The 25,186-nt window shown below is 46.0% G+C and overlaps 1 protein-coding gene across 5 annotated transcripts; it reads left to right on the forward strand.

Annotated features, from left to right (window-relative positions):
* The first annotated feature begins 706 nt into the window (after positions 1-706).
* zc3h13 (zinc finger CCCH-type containing 13) lies at positions 707-24,228 on the forward strand. Of its 5 annotated transcripts, none has more exons than XM_086128827.1 (20): positions 707-855; positions 2,562-2,732; positions 2,817-2,920; positions 4,570-4,684; positions 6,640-6,751; positions 6,861-7,027; positions 8,089-8,231; positions 8,539-8,739; positions 8,822-8,971; positions 9,050-9,387; positions 10,277-10,726; positions 10,803-11,012; positions 12,056-12,539; positions 13,275-13,471; positions 13,583-14,785; positions 14,865-15,470; positions 16,092-16,235; positions 16,320-16,520; positions 22,679-22,842; positions 22,954-24,228. In XM_086128827.1, exons 2-20 carry the CDS (start codon positions 2,571-2,573, stop codon positions 23,155-23,157), a joined length of 5,355 nt encoding a protein of 1,784 aa, XP_085984953.1. In that variant the 5' UTR covers positions 707-855; positions 2,562-2,570; the 3' UTR covers positions 23,158-24,228. The 5 variants fall into 5 exon arrangements, with proteins under 5 accessions (XP_085984953.1, XP_085984965.1, XP_085984972.1 ...); XM_086128839.1 differs by having other exon boundaries at positions 13,275-13,387; XM_086128846.1 differs by lacking the exon at positions 707-855 and having other exon boundaries at positions 2,584-2,732; positions 2,804-2,920.
* The last annotated feature ends 958 nt before the right edge of the window (positions 24,229-25,186 follow it).

The raw sequence follows: 25,186 nt of genomic DNA on the forward strand, positions 1-25,186 counted from the left end.
AAGAGAATATAATTTAGGTAACTTTAACATCAACGAGCCCTGCGATTGGCTGGCAACCGGTTCAGGGTGTCCCTCGCCTACTGCCCGAAGACAGCTGGGATGGGCTCCAGCACCCCTCCCCGCGACCCAAGTGATTGTAAGTTGAGGGGTTCGTTGTTTTTCAGTGGATGGCTCTTCTTTACGAATGACAAATGGAGAGGTGGAATCCTTGAATGCAGTTTATTAAAAAGGAGAAAGAAAAAAGAACGTCCGCACCTCCGAAGGGATGAACGAGAACACAACCCCCTTTCAGTCACGAAAACACTTCCTGCTTCTCTTCAGCCAATCAGACGCAAACAACATAAGAATGTTTCAACAATTATTAAACAGAATATAATTTAGATAACTATAACATAAAAGAATATAATGCTCAAATATAAAATGAAAATAATTAATAATTTAACATAAGCTTACATTATGATAAAGCGGTTCAGTAATTGAATGAATGAATGAATGAATAACATCAACGACAATACTGTAATGTTCAAACATAAAATGATAATCAACAATTTAACAAACGCTTACAGATATATAACATGACTTTCAGCATGTCATTTGTGACCTGATCGTGCCAGCGAAGGACATTGTAAAAAGAAAAAACCTTCAACCGTTAGATGGCGCTACTATTATTCATGAGTCTCGCGTTGCCTTTCGCGCGCACCAAAGAAGACTGTGGCCTATGACGCACATCATCCGTCAATATGCGGACTCCCCGGGAACTATTAGAATTCGCCTTTGAGGAATAAATGTAATTTATTCAGTTAATAAATCTTATATCTGGATAATAGTAGATGCGACACCGATTCAGAATCCTGGGTGAGCGATCTTGTTGTCTGTTCATTGTGCAGCATACGCGCTAGGAACCGCGAAGGCCTCGCGCTCAATGACAACACGAAGTGCATCATGCTAGCTTAGGCTCTTTCGTTTGTTTGCCTCAAACGTTAATAAGGTCCATGTTTTACGAATGGTTCAATGCAGTTTACTGTTGTAGTTTGCAGGATAATAATCACCGTCGGTCTGTTTGCATCGCAATTTAAATCATATAGGCAAGGAGGCATTTTGCTTTGCCAAGACTCGCACACAAGAGTGCGTTTTATGGAGTTAGCCCAGTGGTGGGCAAACTACAACTACGCCCCGGGGGCCGAATCCGGCCCGTTTGTCTTCTTAATCCGGCCCGCCGAAGGTTGGTCCACAATTAAGGTTCGATGTGAATGATTGCATTCATTTCAATTTGACTTGTAATGACAGGCATTTCACCGCCAGGTGGCGCATTGACTTGAAGTTGCAGAACACGGGCGGGGCAATCTTTTCGACCACCTAGTACCTCTGTATCGCTCTACTTCTACTGGTCTGATCACAACCCATCTGCAGCGATGCACAGGCTAAAATAGGTCATCAACAACACTTTTGTCATTTAAAAAAAGTATATTAATACCGTACTTTCATGCTTTTGTTCTGTTGATGTTTGATATGGACTGTCAACAAATGCAGTTTTTTTTAATATACCATAGCTCGTGCTGACCTGGCCCTTCTGTCAAATTTTAAAAGTCAATGCGGCCCCCGAGCCAAAAAGTTTGCCCACCCCTGAGTTAGCCCCACTTAATAGGGACTTGGACTTTTGTCCCCCAAAATTGATAAATCATATTTGAAATGGTTTTACCAAATGCACCACAATTTAACAGAAAAAGTATTTCTCCATTTGTCAAATTTGATTAACCCAGTCCTGATAGATTTAAATTTAAACTTCATTAACCCCCCCCCCCCCCCCGCTCCCCGGTAATTTTCGTGTATGCGGACGTAATGTATCCAAACAGTTAAATGTGACCCGGGTTTTCTCAGATGTTCCACTCTGTTGGTGAAGGTCTGAGAGTATAGACAGTTGACAACAGACCAGTTACCTGCATGTATATATGGGAGTAAGGTGGATGGAGAGAGCCTCTGTCCACGATATCGTCTGTCTGATCATTGATGTTTTTGAAAGCAAGAAAAATCAGTGGTACTGGCAAGTATGTTAACAGTATTTATATTTTACATATTCGATACATGGCGGCCCGTTGGTCCAGTGGTTAGCGTGTCGACTTCACAGTGCAGAAGTTCTGGGTTCAATTCCAGCTCAGGCCTCCCTGTGGAGAGTTGCATGTTCTCACCGGGCCTGTGTGGGTTTTCTCCGGGTACTCTGGTTTTCTCCCACATCCCTAGGTGTGAGTGTGAGCGTGGATGGTTGTTCGTCTGTGTGTGCCCTGCGATTAGCTGGCAACCGGTTCAGGGTGACCCTCGCCTACTGCCCGAACACTACTCCAGCAGCCCACCACAACCCTTGTGAGGTTAAGTGGGTCGGAAAATGGATGAATGGATTTATGCCATTAGTTCTTAAAACTGTCATATCTAAAGAAAACAAAGTGTCTTCTAAACTTTACAAAAGCCCCCCCCCCCCCTCAACTGCCTGTATTGAGATCATAGTTGATTCAATGGTTGCGTTTGTCCAAACTTGTAACAACAGATTTTTGCATGATTTCCATCAGTCCTGCAGAATGTCCAAGATCAGGCGGAAGGTTACAGTGGAGAATTCAAAAACAATATCCGATAGCAGCAGCACCACCGCATCCAGCAGCACCAACAACCCTGCGGCCCCTTCGCGACGGCCCAGCGTGTTTGAAAGACTCGGCCCGAGCACCGGAAGTAATGCTGCTGATGTATGTACAACACAGATTGTGGTATCTAATTTCTGGGCTGTCCACTGTCATGAGTCAAATGAAATGCTCAGTTGTGTCTTTCAGAGTCACTGTAGAAATTGGCTGAAGACAGGAAATTGCAGTTACGGAAACACTTGTCGCTACACACATGGAACTCACCCACGAGGCAAAGGATTTAATTTCAGCCGGTATGTTGCTTTGTTTTTAAGTAGGCTGAAAATTTGGAAAATAATGGAATTGTGTGTTTATTTTTTATTTATTTTTTTTAACCTCAATGTTGTGATTGTGATGGCATTTAATTTTTTTTCTCCCTAAAGTCATTTTGTAATGTATTTTTCAACAATGAATTAATCTTTATTCAAGTAAACAACATCAGATCTCTGATAATTACAGGATAGTAAGATATTGGTAAATGAAGCATTAATTATTATGAAAAACAGTATACCATGAGAACATAATTCTGCCATTCAAGTAAGGCGAACATGTAAGTTTACACTGTACTGTGTGAATCACTAAGAAATCCCACAAACTAAAGGCAAGGCAGCTACTTTGTATTGTACGTTTCATACACAATGATTCTCAATGTGATTCACACAAGCAGAGACATCTAAAAGCATTTAAAAACACAACAGCTAACTACATTCAGAATCAGAGAGAAAAAACGTACATTGACAATAATAAACACATTAACAGAAGACTTTAAACAACATTTAAAAGTAAAGAAATAAAATTAAGTGTGTCGATTCAAACAAATCTATGACTTTAACTATTCAACATATCCAAATAATTTTTTTATTAAACATAATATCTAAACGTGGACTGCATTTCTTAAACATTGACATATCATCTAGGCCGATAAATAAAATTGTCATGCTCGTGGTGCAGCAGATCATTTCGGATCAGCAAAAAATAAAACAAGATGAATAGAACTCTGTATTCATTTATTTTATAAAACATTTTTTGTTCATTAAATTAAAAAAAAAACGTTCAACTCAAAATGTCAAATATAGCCATTAAGATTTCTTATAAGGCAGGATAAATTCTTATTTTATACATGGACCGTGAATGAAAAAGACCTCAAAGTGCAATTTGAGGACACCCTTTTCCTTTAAACATGGAGAGTGAATTGCAAACTCTCTTCATCACTACAATAAAAATTGTGACAAGCCAAACTGTCAAAGATAAGTGCGGCTAGCTGTCACATCACCTCACTGGCCACCTTCAAAACAAAAGCCTGCTAAGGCTATTGTATTGGCGTCAATGTATTATTTGGCAAGCTTTTATTCTGAAGTTTGCCTTGGCGTTGGACACGTGTTACGTTATTAGTGTTTGCAGCTTCCTTGACATGTCAAGATGATGGCGCACACCAAATAAAGTGTGAGCAGAGACCGAAGAAAATCCTCATTCATTTTTATTTTTATTTGAGGTACCCGAATTACTGAAGGAGTCGTTTCACCCCTAGTTGCCAAACTGCTCCCATACATTCAACTTGCATGATCCATCAAGATTTTCAAGTTCCTCTACTGACATTCAAGCGAATGAGGACCAATTATGTTACCTTCACATGAACGTGCACAATTTTTACTTTGAGTTTAGGGAGGGGTGGCCCTGTCTGCTAGCGCTGTGATATTGGCCAGTGTCAGAGTAGCCTTCATTAAAATAGTGTACATTGGAACGATTGAATTTAACTTGCCGCTCTTTGTGTGTGTGTGTGTGTCTGTCTGTCTGTCTGTCTGTCTGTCTGTCTGTCTGTCTGTCTGTCTGTCTGTCTGTCTGTCTGTCTGTCTGTCTGTCTGTCTGTCTGTCTGTCTGTCTGTTTGTTTGTTTGTTGGAGCAGGTCAGCAGAGAGACCCACTGGTGACTTGCGGGAGAGGATGAAGAATAAAAGACAAGATAATGACCCAGACAGTGTAAAGCGTGATTTAGATGAACCAGCATCCCCCACAGGAAGAGTGAGTGCACACTCACTCTTTGCTTTGGATTTCCAACTGGTCACAACCAGTTGTTTAAAATCAGATGGGAGCAGTGCGGATATATATCCTTATGGTATTAAGCATAATCTTAATGAGAAAAGTTCATAAATAACACAATCATTTCAAAATGCCATCCATCCATGCATTTTTCCTCTTATCCGGCCGGGGGGAAGCTGACTCCCCTCTCAGCAGCCACTTCTGCCCAACTCTTCTATGGGATGCCAAGGCAAGCCAGGAGACATGGGACTCATCTAATTTTTCTCATTGCAGTTTCCTAGTTGGCTTTAAGTCAGGAGTAGGGAACTCCGGTTCCTCGAGAGCCATATTCTACCTGTTTTAGATCCCTCCCTACTCCAATACACCTGATTCAAACGATCAGATCATCAGCAAGCTCTGTAGAAACCTGAAACAATCATGATCAATTAGGTGTGTTGGGAGAAGGGAGAGCTCGAAAACAGGCAGGATATGGCTCTCGAAGAACCAGAGTTCCCTACCCCTGCTTGAAGAGATCAGCATTTTTGATCAGTGAATTTAGAAAAAAATATATATAGCCGATCACAGATTTAATCAGAAGCTGGCGCCGCACATTTATTGAAACAATTTTTATATTTACATGCCATTGAGAAAATGCATTGGAAAAAAATGACCATTTAAACCCCTCAAATTAAAAAAAAAACATTATCATAAACATTCATTGAATATAACACGTAATGTTTCCATATTCACAACATCTCCTTCTCTGACATTAATGAAAAAAAAATGCATGAACATCACCAGTCATTCAGGTGTCCGGGGCTTTCGCTAAAACTATTGCAATCTTGGTTCATGTGTCAACAATGCACCTACTGTATTTCCGTGTTTGCTCAAACAACGCGCTTGCCTGTTAATTTGATCTGTGACTGGCTAAATGTGCATAGCCGAAAGTTCATCTAACTTGTGTTGAGTGATGAAATCTATTTTGAATTTAAGAGATGTTGAAATTAAATATATAACACAATACTCTAGCTAGTTTTTTAAATGACGTTAAAAAAAAAACTTCACAATTTGTACCAGTCAGTAAATCCATACTGCACAGCATAAATACAGCACTGCTTTTTACAATTTTGCCAGATGGTCCAGGTCGCCGACGCATAACCTCTGGGTCCCCTGCGCAAAGACTTTCCGCTCCCACAACACAAGGCTAAAAAGAATTTAGCCTTTGGGCTCCCAAAAAACACTATTGCAGCAGAGAAAGACCCCAGAGTGAATGGGGTTGTTTGCTGGAATGTTATATTTTGCTGATCCGATCAATGACATTATTGATAGATCGTGCAAATTAGGACATGAGTCGATCACCCATTTTGCATTAAACATTGACCGATTTCAATCCAATGCACCAGATGAGTGTAACATCTGCTTTTTAGTTTCTCAACCTCTGTTTACATCCTAGCGCCTCTCACCAGAAATTCCATTAAGGAAGGGAGGAGATTGACAGAGGAGTGAGGTTGGAGGAGGTAGAAATGTTTTGGGGAAATGAGACAATCGCTCCTCGATGTTGTCATTTTATGCAGACGTCTAAGAAAGATGATATCATTGACGCCTTTTATTAATGCATCACCTCCCCTATATGTTGGTGGGCCCGGGCGCTCACCAATGAGCCCCACCATCGGGCCTGGCTCCAAAGAGGGGCCCGAGTGACCCCTGTCTGGGCAAGGGAGGACGAGTTCCAAAATGGTTTCTAATGGGTCTTAGAGCCATGCTTTGTCTTGTCCCTCACCTCAGACCTGTTTGTCATAGACGACCCTGCCAGGGGCATACAGTAAATCTACAGACAACTTAGCTCCTAAGGGACACACAAAGCCTCCACCACAATAAGGTGATGACTTAAAGAGGGGTATTTAAAAAATGGAAAGAATTCATGTTGTGTGCGTTTATGTGCCTGTCCCAAATCACAGCAGAGAGACTCTTCCAGGGGCCGACATAGAGAGAAAGAGGACATCAAAATTATTAAGGAGCGCACTCCTGCCAGCGAAGAAGAGCCCATTGAGTGGGAAACAAACCGCGAAGGTTTACCAGAATTTGTATTTTTTTTGGGAGGGGGGACGGGCGTGATCACTAAAGTCTATTTCTTGAAGACTCTCAGTTTGTTTTAAGTCTATTCTTGATGAATTTGCAGACTCTGATATTGGTGATTACGACTACGAGTTGTCCCTTGAGATGAAACGACAGAAGATTCAACGTGAGCTGATGAAACTGGAGCAGGAGAATTTAGAGAAGAGAGAGGAAATTGTCATTAAAAAAGACGAGACGCCCACCAAAACAAGATCCACAGCCATGCACAAGGTAAGGAGCCAGGGGTTTCGTAGCCCCTCCACATCTTGTCTGTCCACATGGACAAACTACACTTGCACTCATGCAGTGTCCCTTATGCGCACCTCTGCTGTAGTTATTGGAGTATTCACTTTTGCTTTGTCACTTTGCATAGTTTTGTACTCTTCTGTTGGTGGCAGAAGTGAGAAGTAACAAATACTTTCTGACTGTTGCCCGCTGTATTTATTGGTGTTGGATGATTATGGAAAATATGATAAAAACTGTTCTTTTGAGTGATAGTGAAATCATGATTAATGAACATGATTTTTCATTGAATTCAAAACTTGGTGTTTATTCAACTACCAAAACTCAACTTTAACTACACAGATCACCGTGACACGGATATACAGATATATCTACGTTATACACAGATGTACCAATGCAGTAACCCTTGCGTTAAATGAGTTGAATTAAACACTCACACACTTACTTACAAAATGGGCATCTGCCAGTTAGCGGTTTGATGGTTCACCATGGTTTTAAAAAGTTTAAATTTCAATAACCTCTGGCTATCACTAGTAATAAGCTCCTCTTTATTTTTTGAGGGGACGTCTAAGCAGGACGCTTTTGTTTGGCTACTTGCAGAGTTAAGTAAACCAGCTGGCTCAACTTAGTTGATAGCCTCCAATTACCTTTTTTTTTTTCTCCGTCGTGAGGCATAACGGAGGAGGAACATGCAAACTCCACACGGGAAGGCCATAGCCCGGAATCAAACCCCAGACTTCTGCGCTGTGAGGCGGCCGTGCTAACCAGTCGATTGTTGTCCCGCCAACTTCTAGAAGCAATGCATTCGAATTAACAAGTTAACCCGTGGATCTTGTTCGACAGTTGTAGTATAAAAAAATGATTTAAAACCTGTTTGGCAATGAATTAGTTAATGACTTGCTGTATTTTGTATTGGTACATATGCCTTAGGTGGATATTTTGTTATCACGTCTATTTAGCTTTACCTGAGTGCTAGAGTAAGAACTACCAGTGTCAAATTCCAGATGTGTTTTATGTATTTTGCCACTAAAGATGATTCTGATTCTCAGGCCTCGCCCGAGCCGTTACGTTCACGAGACTCCCCTCTGCCCAAGAAGTCCAGTGCCTCTCCAAAACAAAAAAGTGCAGTTAAAGGGTCCGGAAAGAAAGAGAAGAAGGCATCTGCATCATCGCCTGTCGCAGAAACTGCAAAGTAGGTTTCTTTAGACCTGATTCCACCAAGTAGTAGTGTAAAGTTAGCTCTAAAACGTGTTTGTCAAGTATGACTTTTGTCGATGAGTCAGAGGCATTTTTAAATGTTGGCTGGTGTGATGATGCTCACTGCAACTTAACATGAGTTGGAGTGTGAGTACATGATCCTCAACACTCTCTCTCTCACCCCCCCCCCCCCATTTTATTTTTAAATGGGGCTTATGTTAGGGTTTCTGTTATGGGAAAAAATACAGGAAAGAAGCATATATGATGACTTATTGCTCTTGTGAATTTTGTCTTTCTATCAGGACGTCGAAAGGTTCCCATAGTAAGAAGAAAGGGCCTCGTACCCCGAGTCCTCCACCCCCAGTGCCACTGGATATCCCTGTGGTTGTAAAGAAGCACAAAGGCAAGCACAAAAACAAAGAGAAGGGCGAAGAGAAGCAGAAAGAGGGGAAGGACCGAGGACGTGATGCAGAAAAGCACAAAGAGAAGAAGGAGAAACGTCGGTAAGGACTGCATTCCTCACTCCACCACATCAGTACCTATTTTTCGCTATTCGTAATTTTGAAAAGTCTTGCTCTTTCATAGGGACCGATCTGACAGTTCCCACAAGGCGAAGCGCTCAATGACTTCGGAGGAGCGTTCTGGTAGTGTGTCATCTTCACGCTCAGTCCGGAAGAAGTCCTCCTCTCCCAAAGCTGCTTCACATAAGACCGCTCTCCTGTCTGCTCCACGCAGGTCAGCTCATGAGTTGAATGCGGTTAGGTGGCTCAGGATCAGAGCATTGATGAATTAACCTCGTCTTTCTATCTGTAGGTCTCCAACACCTCCACGCCACCAGCGCACTCCTACGCCGTCCCACCGCCACTCTCCTTCCTCCCGCTCTGACTCTTCTCCCCAGCGGCATTCGCCATCTCCTCGCCGCCGGCGCTCATCTTCTCCCACCTACCACCGCAGCTCTACAGTTGCGGCCTCTTCTCCGCCAAGGTCCCAGCGCTCCCGTTCTCCTGCCACGTCTCAAGATGCGTCATCCCCCCACCGTCGATCAGACAAATCGAGTCCTGCCCTGCACCATTCCAGAGGTCGCGAGAGAAGCCGTGGTGACAGAGAGAGGAGTCCACACACTCAGGAGCGCAGACATGATCGCCGAGATGGTACATGTCTTTTGTGTTCTTCCCCATTCGTTTTGAGTTGTCTCACAGAAGTAGAGATTCCAATTATCGGGCAACAGTGTGTGTGAATGCGTGCTTGTACGTGAGTGTTTGTCGCAGTTTCACTGCGGGTACTGGGTTTCCCTGCTGAAGCCGCTGCCTCCGTGAACCGACCCCCGATAAGCAGTAGACGATGGATGTTTGATTGACTGTTAAATTAATTGTTGATGATTTTGATCGTCGATGTCCTCACGACTAGTCGATTTATCTTGGCAGCCCTAACGAACACCATACTGACTTTAATGTAAACACTATTTTCATCTAGATTTTCACCTAAACCAGGGTCTGGTGTCGTGATCTTGCTGCGTCACGGCTGTCATGGCTGTTTAGACTGTTTTGATAGCACCCTGGCAGTGGACGTGAGGACCCACAAATTAATAAATAAAAAGATCCAGCCGTGACTGTTCCACTCGCCTGCTCTTTATTTATCGTTCACACATTTCCCTCAATAGTCACGTCACACTCATACTCTATCACTGCCTAGCAATGTGTTGATAGCCCAAGGTATGCTAAGTTAGGTGGAGAAGCTTTAACATGCACAGTTGACTGGTTATGACAATTTATTGTAAGACGCTTGGCCCGTAAAGTTTTGATGGGGCATCCTGTGGCGATGCTTAAGCTTGTTCAGTGCTACTTTACAATTACGATGAATGGTCTACAACAGTGTGCTTTTAAGACAGGATCCTTCATGGCAGAGTTGTGGAACCTTTCTATGCTTTACTCGATAGCAGAATCCTACTGTGGTGCTTCGCTGGAAGATGGAATTCCTTCTTTCGTGGCAAAGAAAATGTTTGAGTAATCCTTTTTCTTTTTTCCTTTGTCTTTCAAACAGAAAGCCGCAGGAAGGGAGATAAGGACGGTAACCGCGATGACTGGGATTTCGACTCAGAGCAGGGCTTGTCAAGGGATAGCCGCGACGACAGAGAGGCCAGGGATGTCCGAGAGCGACGGGATGGCCGAGATAGAGGACGCGAAATGACAAGGGAGCCTCGCGACCGCAGAGATGTGAAGGAAACTCGAGAAAGCAGGACAGAAACCCGCTCGAGTCGAGAGTCATTGGAACGACGAGATCGTGAGCGGGAGAAAGAGAGAGAAAGGGAGAGAGAGCGGGATAAAGAGAAAGAAAGGGACCGGATGGACACCCTCAGAAAGGAGGAAATGGCCCAGGAAGACAGGAGTTATGGTAGAACTCATGGCCGGGAAGAAGGAGGAAGAGAAGCACGAACAGAGACCAGAACAGAGCGAAACAGCCGTGGGAGGGGACGTGATTTCTCTGACAAAGGCAAGGCGTGACTATCTCAGCGGATAATGCAAGAGCTTGTGTGTCATATACAGTGTCAAATGTCTTCCTCCATCAGGCTCCAACAGGAACTCCCGAGGGAGCCAGCTGGACAGCAGTCATGACAATTGGGAGTCTCGAAGCAGTGGTGCACGTGAACGGAGCACAGAACGCAGTGCCACAGAAAGAAATTCCGACCGAGACAGAAGAGGCGACCAGTTCCGAGACTCTTCTTACGACAGGAGAGGCGGTCACAGTGAAAGAGACCGCAGAGAGAATCGCGAGAGAGGTGAGAGTTCGAAAGGGTATTTTTGGGCGGGGCACACCACACAGACTTTATAAACAGCTTTTTAGTGTGGTCCAGAAAAATAATAGAGAAACCTTCGAGAATTGTACTACGATATGACATCACCCCAAAATAGGAGTGAGATTTCAAGGGCACTACAGTATATGATCATATACTTTATTTATATCAGGGATGGGATGGTACTCTGCGCTGTGACGGAGAGATTCGCTTTAATGCAAACTTTCACAGAGCGTAACATTTTTTGCACGCTTGGACAATAATAAATCAAACAACTGAACGATTTAAAAACATGAATGGTACTTTTCCGGTAGAAGTCGAATCATACACTGTGATACCAGTGCCAACATGAGTTGTTAATACTGTTTTATGAGCACCGTATGTCTCTGTGTCTTCACCATACAAACATAAATCAGGTGATATTAACATACTCTAGCTCTGCACATGTCGGTAAAATGGCTGTTCTGATTCAGTATAGTGGCATGTGTAATAACTAAATCGGGATAGATCACATCAGAAGTAAACAGTTGACCTGAGATCTTCAATTGCTTCTGATTAAATAATCCAAGGAACTCTGAGCTGTAGTTGTTTAGCTAAAATCAGGCGACTGTTTTATATTCTATGCCGCAAAATGTTTGATGGCACATATGCGCAGTGAACCCCCTGAATCAGGTACGCTTTTCATATTTTCAGTGCTCATGCGCACAAGTGCACCACTTATGTGCATTCTTGTAAGGAAGTATTATTTATATTTTTATATTGCACAAATAATAGACAAGGTAACTCAATGGGCTTTACCTGATGAAAAGTACAATATTAAAAGAAACTATACATTTAAAAACAAAAGAACAGAAATAAAAGCTTACTAAAATTACAAAAAGAGAACAATATTTTCTTTTAAAAAAAAAGGCCTTGTGCAACAGAATCGCCTTGGTCATGTGTTTTTATTTTTGACAGATCAGATTTTAATTTGCAAGAGGAAAATGCACATTTTTCTGGCTCAACAATTGTAACTTTTGTTTTCCTAGATCAAAGGGCAGCTTCCCCAAACAGACATCAGAGAAGATCGGAGGAGTCTGAGAGGGACGAACGAAGGGATGAGCGCAGGACAGACCGAGGAGAAGAGAGACGGGAGGACCGGACCAGAGACCGCGAAAGAGACAGAGAGCGAGAGAGGGAACGGGAGCGCGAGAGGGAAAAGGAGAGGGAAAAGGAGAGGGAAAAGGAGCGAGAAAAGGAGCGAGAGGCTGAAAGGGAGCGCGCCAGGGAGCGGGAGCGAGAACGGGAACGAGAGAGAGAGCGAGAGAGAGAACGGGAGCGGGAAAGAGAGCGTGAAGAACGAGAACGGGAGAGAGAGAGGAAGGAGCGCGAACGGGAACGAGAGCAGCGGGAGAGAGAGCGGCAGCGAGAATGGGAGGACCGAGAGCGGGGAAGGGAGGAAAGGCGGGAGAGGAGGGAGGATGCTCGCGACGACCGGACCACTCGAGAGACAAGAGACGACCGCAAAGCAAGGCATGTATGCATGAAGAGTAAAGCCGCTACTTTTTTCCACACGCTTTAAACCATGTATTTTCACGGATATGCGCCAATCATCTTCGATGTTGTCCAAGCCAAGATCATTGTGAAATGGCGCTCTGGTGACTCTTGGTTTGGAAAATAATTGCTGTCCTCGGAACTCACTTTTATCCAAAACACAACTTCGGGGGAGACTTTTATTTATTTCTTTTTTAATTCGCTGCTGTTTCCTTGTTCCTCACCCCAACTCATTTTGGGAAAAATCTGCTTGTTTTATGATAGCCAAAACATTTAGTAAGAGAACTTGTCTTTACACAAAAAATAGGTGTCTGAACACAAGAAATCCCTGTTTATCAAATTACGATGCAGTCACTACTTTACCTTTTGAGCGTGGAGACCAGCAAATTCAGGGACCATAAAATACATGAGTTCAAAGAAAAAAATGCTCATGAAGGGCAATACAGTATTGGGTGGTTGGAAGGATTTTCATCTACATGTGTTCATCTTGAGAACTGTATATATATATTTTTTGTCTTTCTGTGTAACATCTTTCTTTGTAAATATTCCATGTTATAACATTGACACCCGCGGTTTGTAGACCAGTGTGGTCTTTTTTGAGGGGGGGGGGGGGGGGTTCAATAGTCCAGAAATTACAGTCGTTTGTTGTGCACAATAAAGTTGTTTTGGTAAAATGTATTATTTTAAAACTACTCTCCTCGTCATGTCCTCCAGCCGCAAGCGCCCCAGGTTGGAGACCAGCCCGAGCCCCCGACCTTCGCCCAAACGAGGGACGCGTGACCAGAGTCCTGCAGACAGTGATGGCTACAACAGTACAGATGAGAAAAGTGAGCGTCCACTTGGCCGAGGGCTGGCCAAGCTCCACCCACAGCCCCTCCTCCCCAGCCCTGTGTGTCCACCTCCAAGTGACAGTAGGAAATTCTTTTAGCGAGGACACATCCTTTTTGGGAATGAGGATTTCATATCCAGAGACTATACTGCTACCTAATAAGTCTGAGTTCTTGTGATATGTTCATGTGCAGGTGTGGATAAGCATCGCGTGCTCAGCCAGGTGGTGCGCCCCTTGGAGCCCCTGTTGCGTTCACCATCAAGGCCTGTGATATCCGATGACAAACCCAGCCACTGGAAGGACGAGGAGCGCAGAGGAGCTGGAGATAAGAGGGATGCACGCAGCCGCCATGAGGACCAGGAGCCCCGAAGTGAGCGCAACAGGGGAGGTGACCGGCGAGCTGATCAGCTGTCAGATACACACACTGACTCTCGCAGCCGAGGCAGAGACCTGCGAGACTCCACACCGCCTCCCGTTTCTGTTGCTCCGGGAGCCGAGAACAAAGACAGAGATGTCGCTGTGTCACAGCCTCCAGAGGAAGGCAAAAAGAAAACCAAATCACTGAAGAAGGGGATGAAGAAAGGACGGAAAGAGGAAGACGCATCTGGTGGCAAAGGTCTAACTGGAGAGCGTTTCAACCAGGGTCCCGTGGCTTCTGCTTTGACAGATGGTCCTCCGTCTCTGCTTTCACCAAGGAAGGGAGCAAAGAGGAAAGTGCTTGAGCGCAAGAGGAAACGCGGAGGAGATTCTGAGGCATCGGAGGAGGATTCTTCAGTGCATCAGCCACAAAAGAGGAAGAGAGGTCCTCGGACACCGCCTCCCTCCATGAGACCAGGTCATCGTGGCTCTGCCGGCAATGCCGAGCCAGCCCAACTCTCCAAAATGGACACCTTCAGTGACTGGTCGGATGAGGAGGTCTCAGATCGAGGAGGACAACTGGATTCCGCTTCTGCTGAACGCCCTCCACCTGAGCCTCTTCGAAGAGGTGGGGGCCCCAGGTTGGGTCGGGACAGAGACCGGTGCAACCCCCCTCCGATCGCCCCTCTGCTTCTGCAAGATCCTCCGATGCTGCTGCAGACTTTGACGCCACAGCCCCTGATGTCCCAGCCTCTTCTGCGCAAGCCTCCTCCAGAGCAGACGCGCAGCAACAGCATGGGAAGTAACCAAAGCCGCGCGTCATCCAGGCGCCCGCGGTCGCCCTCCAACGATTCGGCCCACCGAGATGACGTGCAGGCAACACGTGCCCGTAGGGGGCGGCTTCCGGGCAGTGGCACACTTGACCGGGAAAGGGAGAGAGAAAGGGAAAGGCTTGCAGTGAGTGACCCACCAGGAACAGAGAGGAAATCACGAATAGACCAGTTGAGGAGAGGCGAGCCAAGCCGCAGTACCTCTTCAGGTCAGTAATGAGATCAGCTCTGAGCATGAGACAGCAGGTTACATGTACCACCCTAACACTGACTGTGCTTGCCTTGTAGACCGCCAGGATTCTCGCAGCCACAGCTCCAGGCGTAGCTCCCCTGATTCTGAGAGGCAGGGCAGGTCCCAATCCCGTGCCGGTTCCTACGACAGTCGAGAACGAGAGCGTGACAGGGAGCAGTTTGATCGGGAGCGGGACCGAAAGGACCTCCGCCAACAGCAGCCAGCCCTGCTTCTTCAACAGCCTCCTCAACAACAGAGAGACTGGGACCCAGAATCCAGGGACTGGCCTGGCAGGGCACGGGAGCCTCCTCCCCCCATGCGTCCTGCTCGTGAACCCCTTCTAAGGGAGAGGGACGTTCGGGACAGGGAACGCTTACTAACCGAGGGACTCATTCAGCAGAATGAGCGGGAAAGGGAGCGGGAACGGGACAGCAGGGCTGAAAGGGGCGGCGATAGAGAGAGGGAGAGATTGATGATGCTGGACTTGCCCCCCCACTGTGACTCCAGAGCTGCAGGGCGAGGGGACCTGATGCGGCAAGACAGAGGTGACTATGAGCCCCTCCTGCCAAGAGAAGCCTTCAGCCCACCAGAAACTGAGAACCCAAGCAACAGCCACCCTGTGGGGGAGCAGTCAGAGATGGAGAAGATGGACAGCATTGACGGTAAAAATCTACACGCATTTTAAGGGTGTGCACCTCTCGATTCGTTACATATCGCAATAAACAGGGTCAAAAAAAATTCAAGGACGGAACATTTTCAAGTGGAATGATTCGACACTGTTCGATTCGGGGAAATTATGGTTTGATTCAAGGTGGTGCCAGGGCTCTTCTGCTGCACCCGTTTTGGGCACGCAGGTGCCACATTTCATAATAGTGCAATTGAAAAAAAATCTGAGGTTGTAAATGTGTAACCCTCCTGCCGACCGAGAATGTGGGGGCCAAAAAAGTCTCCTTACTCAATCATGGACTCAGCTCTCGAAATACTTTTTTTCTTTATTTATTTAGATTTAACCTAAAAAACTGCAGTGTTGAATGTGATGCGCTTTCAAATTTGATGCACTTAAGTGCTCGTGCACCTTGTGCACGGTTAGCCGAGGTAGCCCTGGGTATGTCTGTCGCTTTTGTCACGTTTATTAATATGCAAACATGTAACATGTAAAAGGTTCCCTAACTATTCAAGATTCAAAGACACAACAAATCATCGGCAACATCAAACCCAATTTATATCTGCTGTGCATCTCATAAAGGTTTGTGTGTGGGTGCGTGCATGGACTTTGCGTTCAGGAGAAGAGGAGGGGAAAGAAGACGACAGCCAGTCAGTGGCATCTGTTGGAGAGGAGTACGAACCAATCAGTGATGATGAGCTTGATGAAATACTTGCTGACAGTCAGAAAAAAGACGATCAGCAGGATGAGGAGAAAATTACAGGTACCGCGACATATCTTTAGTCTCTTATTTGTCAGAGGTCGCAGCTCTCATGACAGTTGCCCCTTCCCCTCCATGTGTCATCAGGCCCTCTGGATGTCATTGATGTGGACTGGTCCAGTCTGATGCCCAAACAGAAGCCAGAGCCCCGAGCGGCTGGAGCAGCTCTCCTGCGCTTCACCCCAGGCGCTGTTCTGCTCAGGGCGGGCGTCTCGAAACGACTTGCTGGGACTGCGCTCCTGGAGAAGGTCAGAGAAGTGTGCAAGGCAGAGCTGGATGACCCAAAAGGTGAGTGTTTGCATCTGAGCATTCCTTTTGTTCATGTCTTTGTAGGTTTGTTTGTTTAGTGCTCATTCCTATTTACACTTCTTGATTATCAACCTTCATTTTTAAGGATTGATTAGTATTTCTCCTCGGATGCCATCTTTCTGTCCATCTTCTTCCACTTATCCAGGGTCAAGGGGAGGTTTGCGGGGGTAGCAACTTAGGCAGGGAAGCCCGCATTCTCCCCGGCTACTTCATCCAACTCTTTCGGGGGGGATCCTGTGGTGTTCCTCGGCCAGCCCGGAGACAATGGCTGTGTCCACATTTTCGGCCGCATTATGTCACTCTCTGTGCGACTCGACCGCACATGGTTTTCAAATTCTCGAAGGACAGTTCGCAGGCTGCGTCCTTCAAATCCTTAAAAACATTTTCCAATTGTGATTATCTTCATAGGGAGTCTTTTTAGATATGTTTTGTCTGCTGCCTCTCATAGGACCTCCTTGTCATGGGTGCATAAAGCTCCTTGTATGCACTAACCCAGGGGTGGCCAACTCTTTGGCCGATTCAATGTGGCTCCCGGGCTTTCACACGACAAGCGTCGAAAACGCCTCGGCAGTGGCGATGCCATTCAAACAAGGCGCTAACTACACAGAACATACTACGTCAGCCTATCATCAATCCCGTTACTTGATTGACACAGAGGGCAACCAATCAGATGACTGCATCGCCGCTCATGCGCAAACAACGGCGCTAAGCTAGTCAGCGAATTACCTCTGATTTTGAGGCAGGGGTGCCCAATACGTCGATCAGAATCGACCGGGAGCCAGCGAACTGGTCCCAAGTCAACCGCAAGGGGTGGGAGGAGGAAATGTGTGGGGGAAAAAAAAGATTTGTTTGTTTGTATCTTTAGCTTTAATTCATTTTCGGCCTGTTCCAACTGTTGCTTGTCGTGGTGTGCGTGCATATCTGCGCGAGTGCACTGGTGGGCACCCGCGTGAGTGTGTGCACATGCGTGTATGTGTGTGTGTGTGTGTGTGTGTGTGTGTGTGTGTGTGTGTGTGTGTGTGTGTGTGTCGGAGCATCCCCCTTGTGCCTCGATGGGATCACCACCTTATCGTGGTGAGGCACTTTGCGCGTCTCCATGACCCCTAGAGCTATGTCGGCAGGAGTCCCGCACTCCTGGCAGGGTCACCCAAGCCGAACAGGTCGAAGGGTAGAGGCCAGACAAAGAGTGATCCCAAACCGGCACCTGGGGGCAGGCACAGGCGGAGTCCAACAGACCGGACTACCGGCAGCCCCCTGCAACTCTTGCCAGGAGAAGGTCGTCATGGGTACCCTCATGCCACCGGAAACCACCTGGCAGGAGTGAAGATGGTGGGAGTGAGGACTGCGCGCCCACACCCTCACCTTAATCCGAACCTCTGCGCAAGCTTCTTGCCCCAACCCCACACCCAATCCCCCACCCTGCATCCCCCTAATCCCCCAAAGTCCTGTGGCGATGTGGAATGGCGGTGGGCACAGGCCAAGGATGTGGCTGGGAGTGCCTAGCCAAACCATGCACACAGGCGGCAATGGAGTGATGGTCGTTGACACTGCGGGATGGAGCAGCGCATCTCTTCGGCAGCTTCCATTGTGACTGAGCAGCTCCACACTGCTCACCCCTGAGATGGGGAGGGACCTAGAAAAAATGGTCTAAAAATTGTCTGCTCTCCACACTCCGGACGGTAAACCGCAATCGTCGGAGCATCCCCCTTGCGGTCGAAAGGATAATAAACGAAATAGAAAAAATCTATGCATAGCTTCGTGGAACGTCCGCACACTGCTGGACCTGGCTGAAACTCCTGACAGGCCCCACCGGAGGACAGCACTTGTGGTCACAGAGCTCGCGAGGTATAACATCGATATCGCAGCTCTCAGCGAGACCAGGATACATGGAGAGGACTCCCTGACAGAAGTTGGTGCAGGGTATACCTTCTTCTGGAAAGGGGTCCCTGAAGGCACTCGTCGAAACCATGGAGTTGGCTTTGCTGTGAAGTCCCAACTGCTGAAGCGCATCCCAGAATCCCCCACCGGCATCAATGAAAGGCTGATGACATGGCGCATTCCCCTGGCAAAGGGACGCTTCGCCACACTCATCAGTGCCTACGCACCTACTCTGAATGCCGAGCAGAATATAAAGGAGGATTTCTACAGAACTCTGGACACCATCCTGCAGCAAACACCGGCTATGGACAAGCTCATAGTCATGGGAGATTTCAATGCTAGGGTGGGCACGGAACACCTGGTATGGAGTAAAGTTATTGGCCAGCATGGAGTGGGAAAAATGAACAACAACGGCCTTCGGCTCCTCTCTCTCTGTGCAGAACATCAGTTGGTCATCACTAACACCATTTTCCAAATGAAGAACAGGTTTAAGACCACCTGGCAGCATCCCCGCTCCAAACACTGGCATCTCCTGGACTATGTGATTGTCCGTCAAAAGGACATACGGGATGTCCTCATCACCCGTGTCATGCGCGGAGCTGAGTGTTGGACTGACCATCTCATGGTCAGATCCAAACTCCTCATGAGCATTCAACCCCGTCATCCAAGGACAGCTCCCAACAAAAGGCTCAACTGTGCAGCATTGAACAACCCCACCACCAGAGCCAACCTCCGGCGACTCCTTGCTGAAAACCTTGACAAGATCCCGGAGGAATCAAGTGACTGGCCAGCTCTGCACCAGGCTATCCAGAGCACAGCTTCGGAGGTGCTTGGCCAGTCAAGGAGACGCCACCAGGATTGGTTTGACTGCAACTCAACCGAGATACATACACTTCTGAAAGCAAAGCATGAGGCCCATAAAGCTCTCCTGTCCTGCCCTACATCTCTCACCCGTAAAGCCACCTTTTCTGCAGTTAGAACAGTGACCCAGCGAGCACTCCGTATCATGGAGGACACCTGGTGGGTGCAGAAGGCAAATGAGATCCAAAATCTGGCAGACTGTAACAACACCCAGGGCTTCTACAATGCCATCAAAGCACTGTATGGTCCCAAGAAGCGGGCAATTGCTCCAGTCCGATCAGCTGATGGCTCTGCACTCCTCAAGGACCACCATGAGATCCTTGCCCGTTGGGCAAACCACTTTGAACATCTTCTCAACCATACCAACCCTGTCAATCCACACATTCTGGACAATCTTCCAGACCTGCCAACAATCATGAGCCTCGACGCCCCACCATCCTATTCTGAAACCCAGCAAGCCATTGCGGGCCTAAAGAACAACAAAAGCGCTGGACCTGATGGCATCCCTGCAGAGGTTTTCAAACACGGAGGTTATCTCCTCACGCGCCGACTGCACCTCCTGATTCAAAACATCTGGGAACATGGGACCGTCCCGCAGGATTGGAAGGATGCTAACATCGTTGTTATTTATAAGCAGAAAGGGGACAGAGCAGCCTGTGGGAATAGCCGAGGAATCTCTCTCCTCTCCACCGCAGGAAAGATCTTGGCCAAAATCATGCTCAGCAGGCTAGTCGAGCACATCTCAGAAGGTGTGCTTCCAGAAACCCAGTGTGGCTACCGGAAGACTAGATCCACCACTGACATGATCTTTGTTTTAAGACAGCTAATGGAGAAAAGCAGAGAACATCAAAAGGACCTGTACATAGCCTTCATCGATCTCAGCAAAGCCTTTGACACCATTAACCGTGAGTTGCTCTGGAAACATCTCTCCAAACTTGGGGTCCCACCCAAGTTTCTCAGCATCCTCCAGCAGCTGCATGATGGGATGCAAGCCAGAGTGCTCATCGGAGGACTCCAGTCAGAGCTCTTCAAGGTGAAAGTCGGGGTGAAGCAGGGCTGTGTCTTGGCTCCAGTGCTTTTTAACATCCTCCTCTCTGCCACCACGTGCCTCTTCCACCGTGGCATGGGACATGAAGACGGTGTCCATATGGAATACCGCCTAGACGGAAGCCTCTTCAACATCAGACGGCTCCAGGCTCACACAAAGACAAAAATCTGTCAGATCTGTGAGCTTCAGTATGCTGATGACTGCACTATATTAGCTCACAGTTCAAACTCTATGCAGCACGCCCTCGACACCATTTCCAATCTGTACCAATCCTTTGGTCTTCAGATCAACATTAAAAAAAACTGAGGTCATGTTCCAACTCGCTACCCCAACCTCCACATCCCCCAGCTTTCACATTAATGGCACTCCACTAAACGTAGTGGACCATTTCACCTACCTTGGCTCCACTTTATCTTCAAACTGTTCCCTTGACACTGAAGTCCACACCCGTATTAATAAAGCATCATCATCCTTTGGTCGCCTACGCAGCAGGGTCTTTGAAAACCGAAACCTGAAGACCTGTACCAAGATTGCTGTGTACAACGCAGTGTGTCTCTCCACTCTGCTCTACGGGTCAGAGTCATGGACTCCATATCGCCGGCACATTACTACCTTGGAAGCCTTCCACATCCGCGGCCTGCAAAAGATCCTTGGCCTATCCTGGGAAGATCGAATTCCCCATACAGACATCCTCGAAAGCACCAATTCCATCTGCATGGAAGCGGCCGTGGCGAAAAAACATCTTCGGTGGATTGGACACACCATTCGCATGCCAGACAACCGCCTGCCCCACCAGGTCCTCTATGGCCAACTGAGAGGTGCAAAGCGTTCTGCTGGGGGCCAAAAGCGGCGCCTCAAGGACTACAGCAGGGACCTCCTAAAGCGAGCCAACATCAACCCCACGCAGCTTGAAACACTTGCACTCAACAGACCAACCTGGCAGATCACTTGTGCTACTGCAATCTCTGAAATACACAAAATTAACCAAGCCAGACAAACCGAGAAACGCATTCAACGACACCAGCGGGCAGCTGGTACCCCCCTGGTATCCGGTTTCCCTTGCTCCATCTGTGGTCGAGTCTGCGGCTCAAGAATCGGTCTCTATGCCCACGAGAAGTGGCACCAGCGACAGAGTTGCTGACCCCCCCCCACCCCCACCCCCCTACCCATCCTCCCCTCCCTTGGAGCAAGTGTCATCATCAGACATGATGGACAGCTAGAAGAGGAAGTGTGTGTGTGTGTGTGTGTGTGTGTGTGTGTGTGTGTGTGTGTGTGTGTGTGTGTGTGTGTGTGTGTGTGTGTGTGTGTGTGTGTGTGTGAGAACGCGTGTGCGCGAGGAAGGGTATGATGTGGCTCTTTGCAGTAACACAGTAAAAAAATTGGTTCTTCGTCTCTGACTGATTGGCCACCCCTGCACTAACCCCTCCATCATGATAAGGTGATGGCTCGGGGAAGAATTTCCTAGAAATGTTGTTGCTGATCCAAACATGGATGTCATGCTTTTTATTTTTGTTTGCATGGATGTATAGTACGGCTTGTCCCGATTTTTGCCCTTACCAAGGGTAACAAACATGAGATTATTTCATTTTGTGTAAAATGATGATTTAAGAATGACCTGTTGTTGGAGTGTGGTCATGAGCGATTTTTTTCTCGATCAAGTTTGAGACGGACCAGGCTGACAAGTATTAAACATGTTCAATAATTATAACCAAAAATGTTCATTTGTGTGGGCAAAGCATAACTCCCAAGTCATGACTCTCCGTGAATTGTGATGTGAAACAGAATGTAGCCAATCAAGAAGTAACGTGACTGAGGAATGAACAACAAAAATATATCCTACCTGAAACACAATGTCCCTCAGAAATGGAGGACCAGCTCTTGGACCTCTCGGAAGCCCGAGAGTGCTTATATGCTGCGGGTTTGGGGGTTTTTTTCTTCTGGATTTTTTTTTTTTTTTTTTTTTTTTTTTTTGGAAAAGAATTTTTTTTTTATAAGAATTTCAAGATCAATGTGAGTCCCTCCTCTCCTGTTGTCTTCCATGTTGTCTTGTTTCCCAGTTTCTTCCTCTTTGCTTCTCTTATATCACATTTGATTGTGTGAAGTTTCTTCTTATCGAACTAAACTCCAGATCAGTGGTGTGGTGTGCTGTGTTGAAATTATCGGAGCACACTATATAAAGTGAACTTAAGTCTGTTACCTGCCAGTTTTTGTTTTTTTAATCTTCACATGGTGTCTGTAAAAAAAACAACAACAACAACAAACTACAATCTCTTAAGATTTGGGGTAAAAAAAAAATCCTTCTGAGTGTACCAGTCCTAAAACACAAACCTAAGTTATGCATCCTTTCCAGATGCCGACAAGCTGTTTGAGCATGACCTCGGGGCCTTGAACATGGCAGCCCTGAACAGACGAGTGGAGAGGGCAGGTTTACTCAGCAACCTGGGGCCCTGCTGCAAGGCTCTCTCTGCCCGCAGGGACTTCGGCATCCGCAAGCAGCTCTTGAAAAATGACAAGGTAAACTGACCGCAATCATTAAAAGGGCCGTTCATTTCATTGTTTATCTCAGCTGCAGTGGGACTAAGTTTTGGTGTTTTAACCTCGCAACTTGTCGTCATCCTCTGTTAGGGCCTCACCAAACAGTATCCCATGAATCCTGTGGTGGACAACGAGCTGCTCCAAATGAGCATGCGTCTTTTTAGGAGAACTGTGACTGGTCAGACTTCTGTCCCAGAAAGATCCGATGGTGGGTCCGATCCAGCTCCTGAAGATGCCCCGGCGGATAGCATCAGCGACCTCGCTGTGGGACAGCCAGAGGTTTGTGTGTCATGAGATGCACAATGCGGCTTTTCGTATGGAAGCCTATGAACATAATGGCTTCTAAGCCTCGACTTCTCCCTGTCCCATTTCATCGCAGGCATCACTTTTTAGTAGGAAATAAAGCTGTTGAAAACTTGGGAATTGTGATTAACATTCAAATTTTTTTCCGTTATGTGCATGTTCTGTGTCATTGAATACTTGTGAAATGTTACGAAAAAAAAGCTCTTCCGAATGTTATTGTTGGTGTCACATTTTCATACATTGTGCATTACTGTACTTACAAATAGTGCTTGTGAAATATGTAAGACCATCTTCCACAGAAGAAAAGCACCTTACATATGAACACTAGCTATGATGCAAAAATGAATTTGCCAAAATTATAGATATGTCAATTATCTCATTGAATGCTATGATTTGGTTATGTGCGCCAATCCTGAGCTTTGAGCGATATTTTTCTTTTTTAATAATACATTTCCAAATATATACAGTACACCAATGCAAGTGGGACTTAATCACTGCTAAGTGCTGGTATTTTTATTCTATTTATTATTTTTACAAGAGCAACAAGATAAAAATACACCTCTCCCTGGTGTGCTGTTTTTTTTCCTCCTTCTTCTTTGAAAAGGCCCATGGGCAACTGGTGGTCTTTTGCAGCGACCTGGTGCCTGTGGGAGCGATGATGATGACCTCTTGATGATTTCTTTCTGATCTTAAAATGGAAAAAGTGGCCTCACCAGTGAATAACAGCAATGGTAGAATTGGTCACACAAATGTGTTTTCCTACAAATGATGATAACAATAATGATTCATCCTGATGACACCCGAGGTTACAACCGTGCTTTGAATGGTTAACTTTTTCTTCCTGGGTCTTTTGTATCGGCTTTCAAATGTGAAACTTTGATCTCCTGTATTCTGATGCGTCCAGTTCCTATTTTGCAGGGACATGACTAAATATTGGTCGTATATCCACAATACATTAGAATGCTTAGTTACATCTAAACTAGATGCCTCTCTAAATGTGTTCATCATTCACATGGCTGACAATGACAAATGACATTAAAAGCCTTGTACAGCTCAATACAAGGATTTTGCCAATGATTTTTGTTTGTTTAAAAAAAAATCACTCTTTAAATTGCCCGTTTCTTAAACATCTCTTCTGTTATTTTGACCACTGTTTTTTCCCCATCGATTCCAGATCTCAGATTTGAAGTGTACCTCTTACCAACTACTCTTTTGAGATCTCTGCAGATTTTCTATGGGAATTAGGTCTGGGTCCTCTTCCGAAATTTTCATCTCCTAACCTTAAATCACCTTTCCTTCACCTTTTTTGGATTATATCATTAGGTCCAGCTAGTACTTCCTTTCCAACATAAGAAAGAACAGCAATGTTTCAAATTGATTCAACTCCACTTTTCCTAGCTGATGTTATCGCGCGACAAGTATTGTTGATGTAAGACTTGAGCTTGGGGATACAGTGAAACTCCTTGACAACGAAATCATGTTTGCAGCAAGAAATTTTTCACAACAGGGGACCAGATTTTTTAGTGCATTTTATTAATGCTTTTGAAGTTAGGACGGCCCACCGAGGGGCCTTACGTCATCTGTCAAAACAAATCGCTAATGCACGTCGTCAGCTGAGTACGCGGGTGAACATGTTATACATCGTTTAAAAGCTGAGTTTCTGGAGATTTGAACGGTGCCCAATATTTTACAATTGTCAAATTTGAACTGGAACTTGGGGAGACCTCAATCTTTGATGCTGTAGTGTTTTCAAGTCTTAATCAACATAACAGCAGTTTTTTAATGCTTTTTTTTAAACAGTGAATTGTGTTCTGCATCCTGATTGGCTAAGGTAGCTTCGGCTTCGCATATACTAAAATTGGAGGGACTGGCCAACGTGAACAGTCTCCGCACCTGTCTGTACAGCTTGCAAAATTTACCTTTGCAAATTTTTGGTCTTTGGTTTCATTGTATCAGTGGCGGATGCTGGCCTGTCAAGGAGGGGAAGCTCAATTTCGGCCTACATCAAAAAAGGTGTCCG

The sequence above is a fragment of the Hippocampus guttulatus genome, chromosome 1 (genome assembly GCF_054856545.1).
Source record: "Hippocampus guttulatus isolate MCC_2025c chromosome 1, RoL_Hgut_1.0, whole genome shotgun sequence".
In the NCBI taxonomy this organism is placed as follows: Eukaryota; Metazoa; Chordata; class Actinopteri; order Syngnathiformes; family Syngnathidae; genus Hippocampus; species Hippocampus guttulatus.

What these genes read in the sequence shown, in the direction of transcription:
- zc3h13 (XM_086128827.1), top strand. Translation starts at nt 2,571, where the DNA reads ATGTCCAAGATCAGGCGGAAGGTTACAGTGGAGAATTCAAAAACAATA. An exon ending in CAGCATCCCCCACAGGAAGA is followed by an intron (nt 4,685 to 6,639) that starts GTGAGTGCACAC and finishes CCCAAATCACAG; the next exon opens with CAGAGAGACTCTTCCAGGGG. An exon ending in CTCCTGTCTGCTCCACGCAG is followed by an intron (nt 8,972 to 9,049) that starts GTCAGCTCATGA and finishes TTCTATCTGTAG; the next exon opens with GTCTCCAACACCTCCACGCC.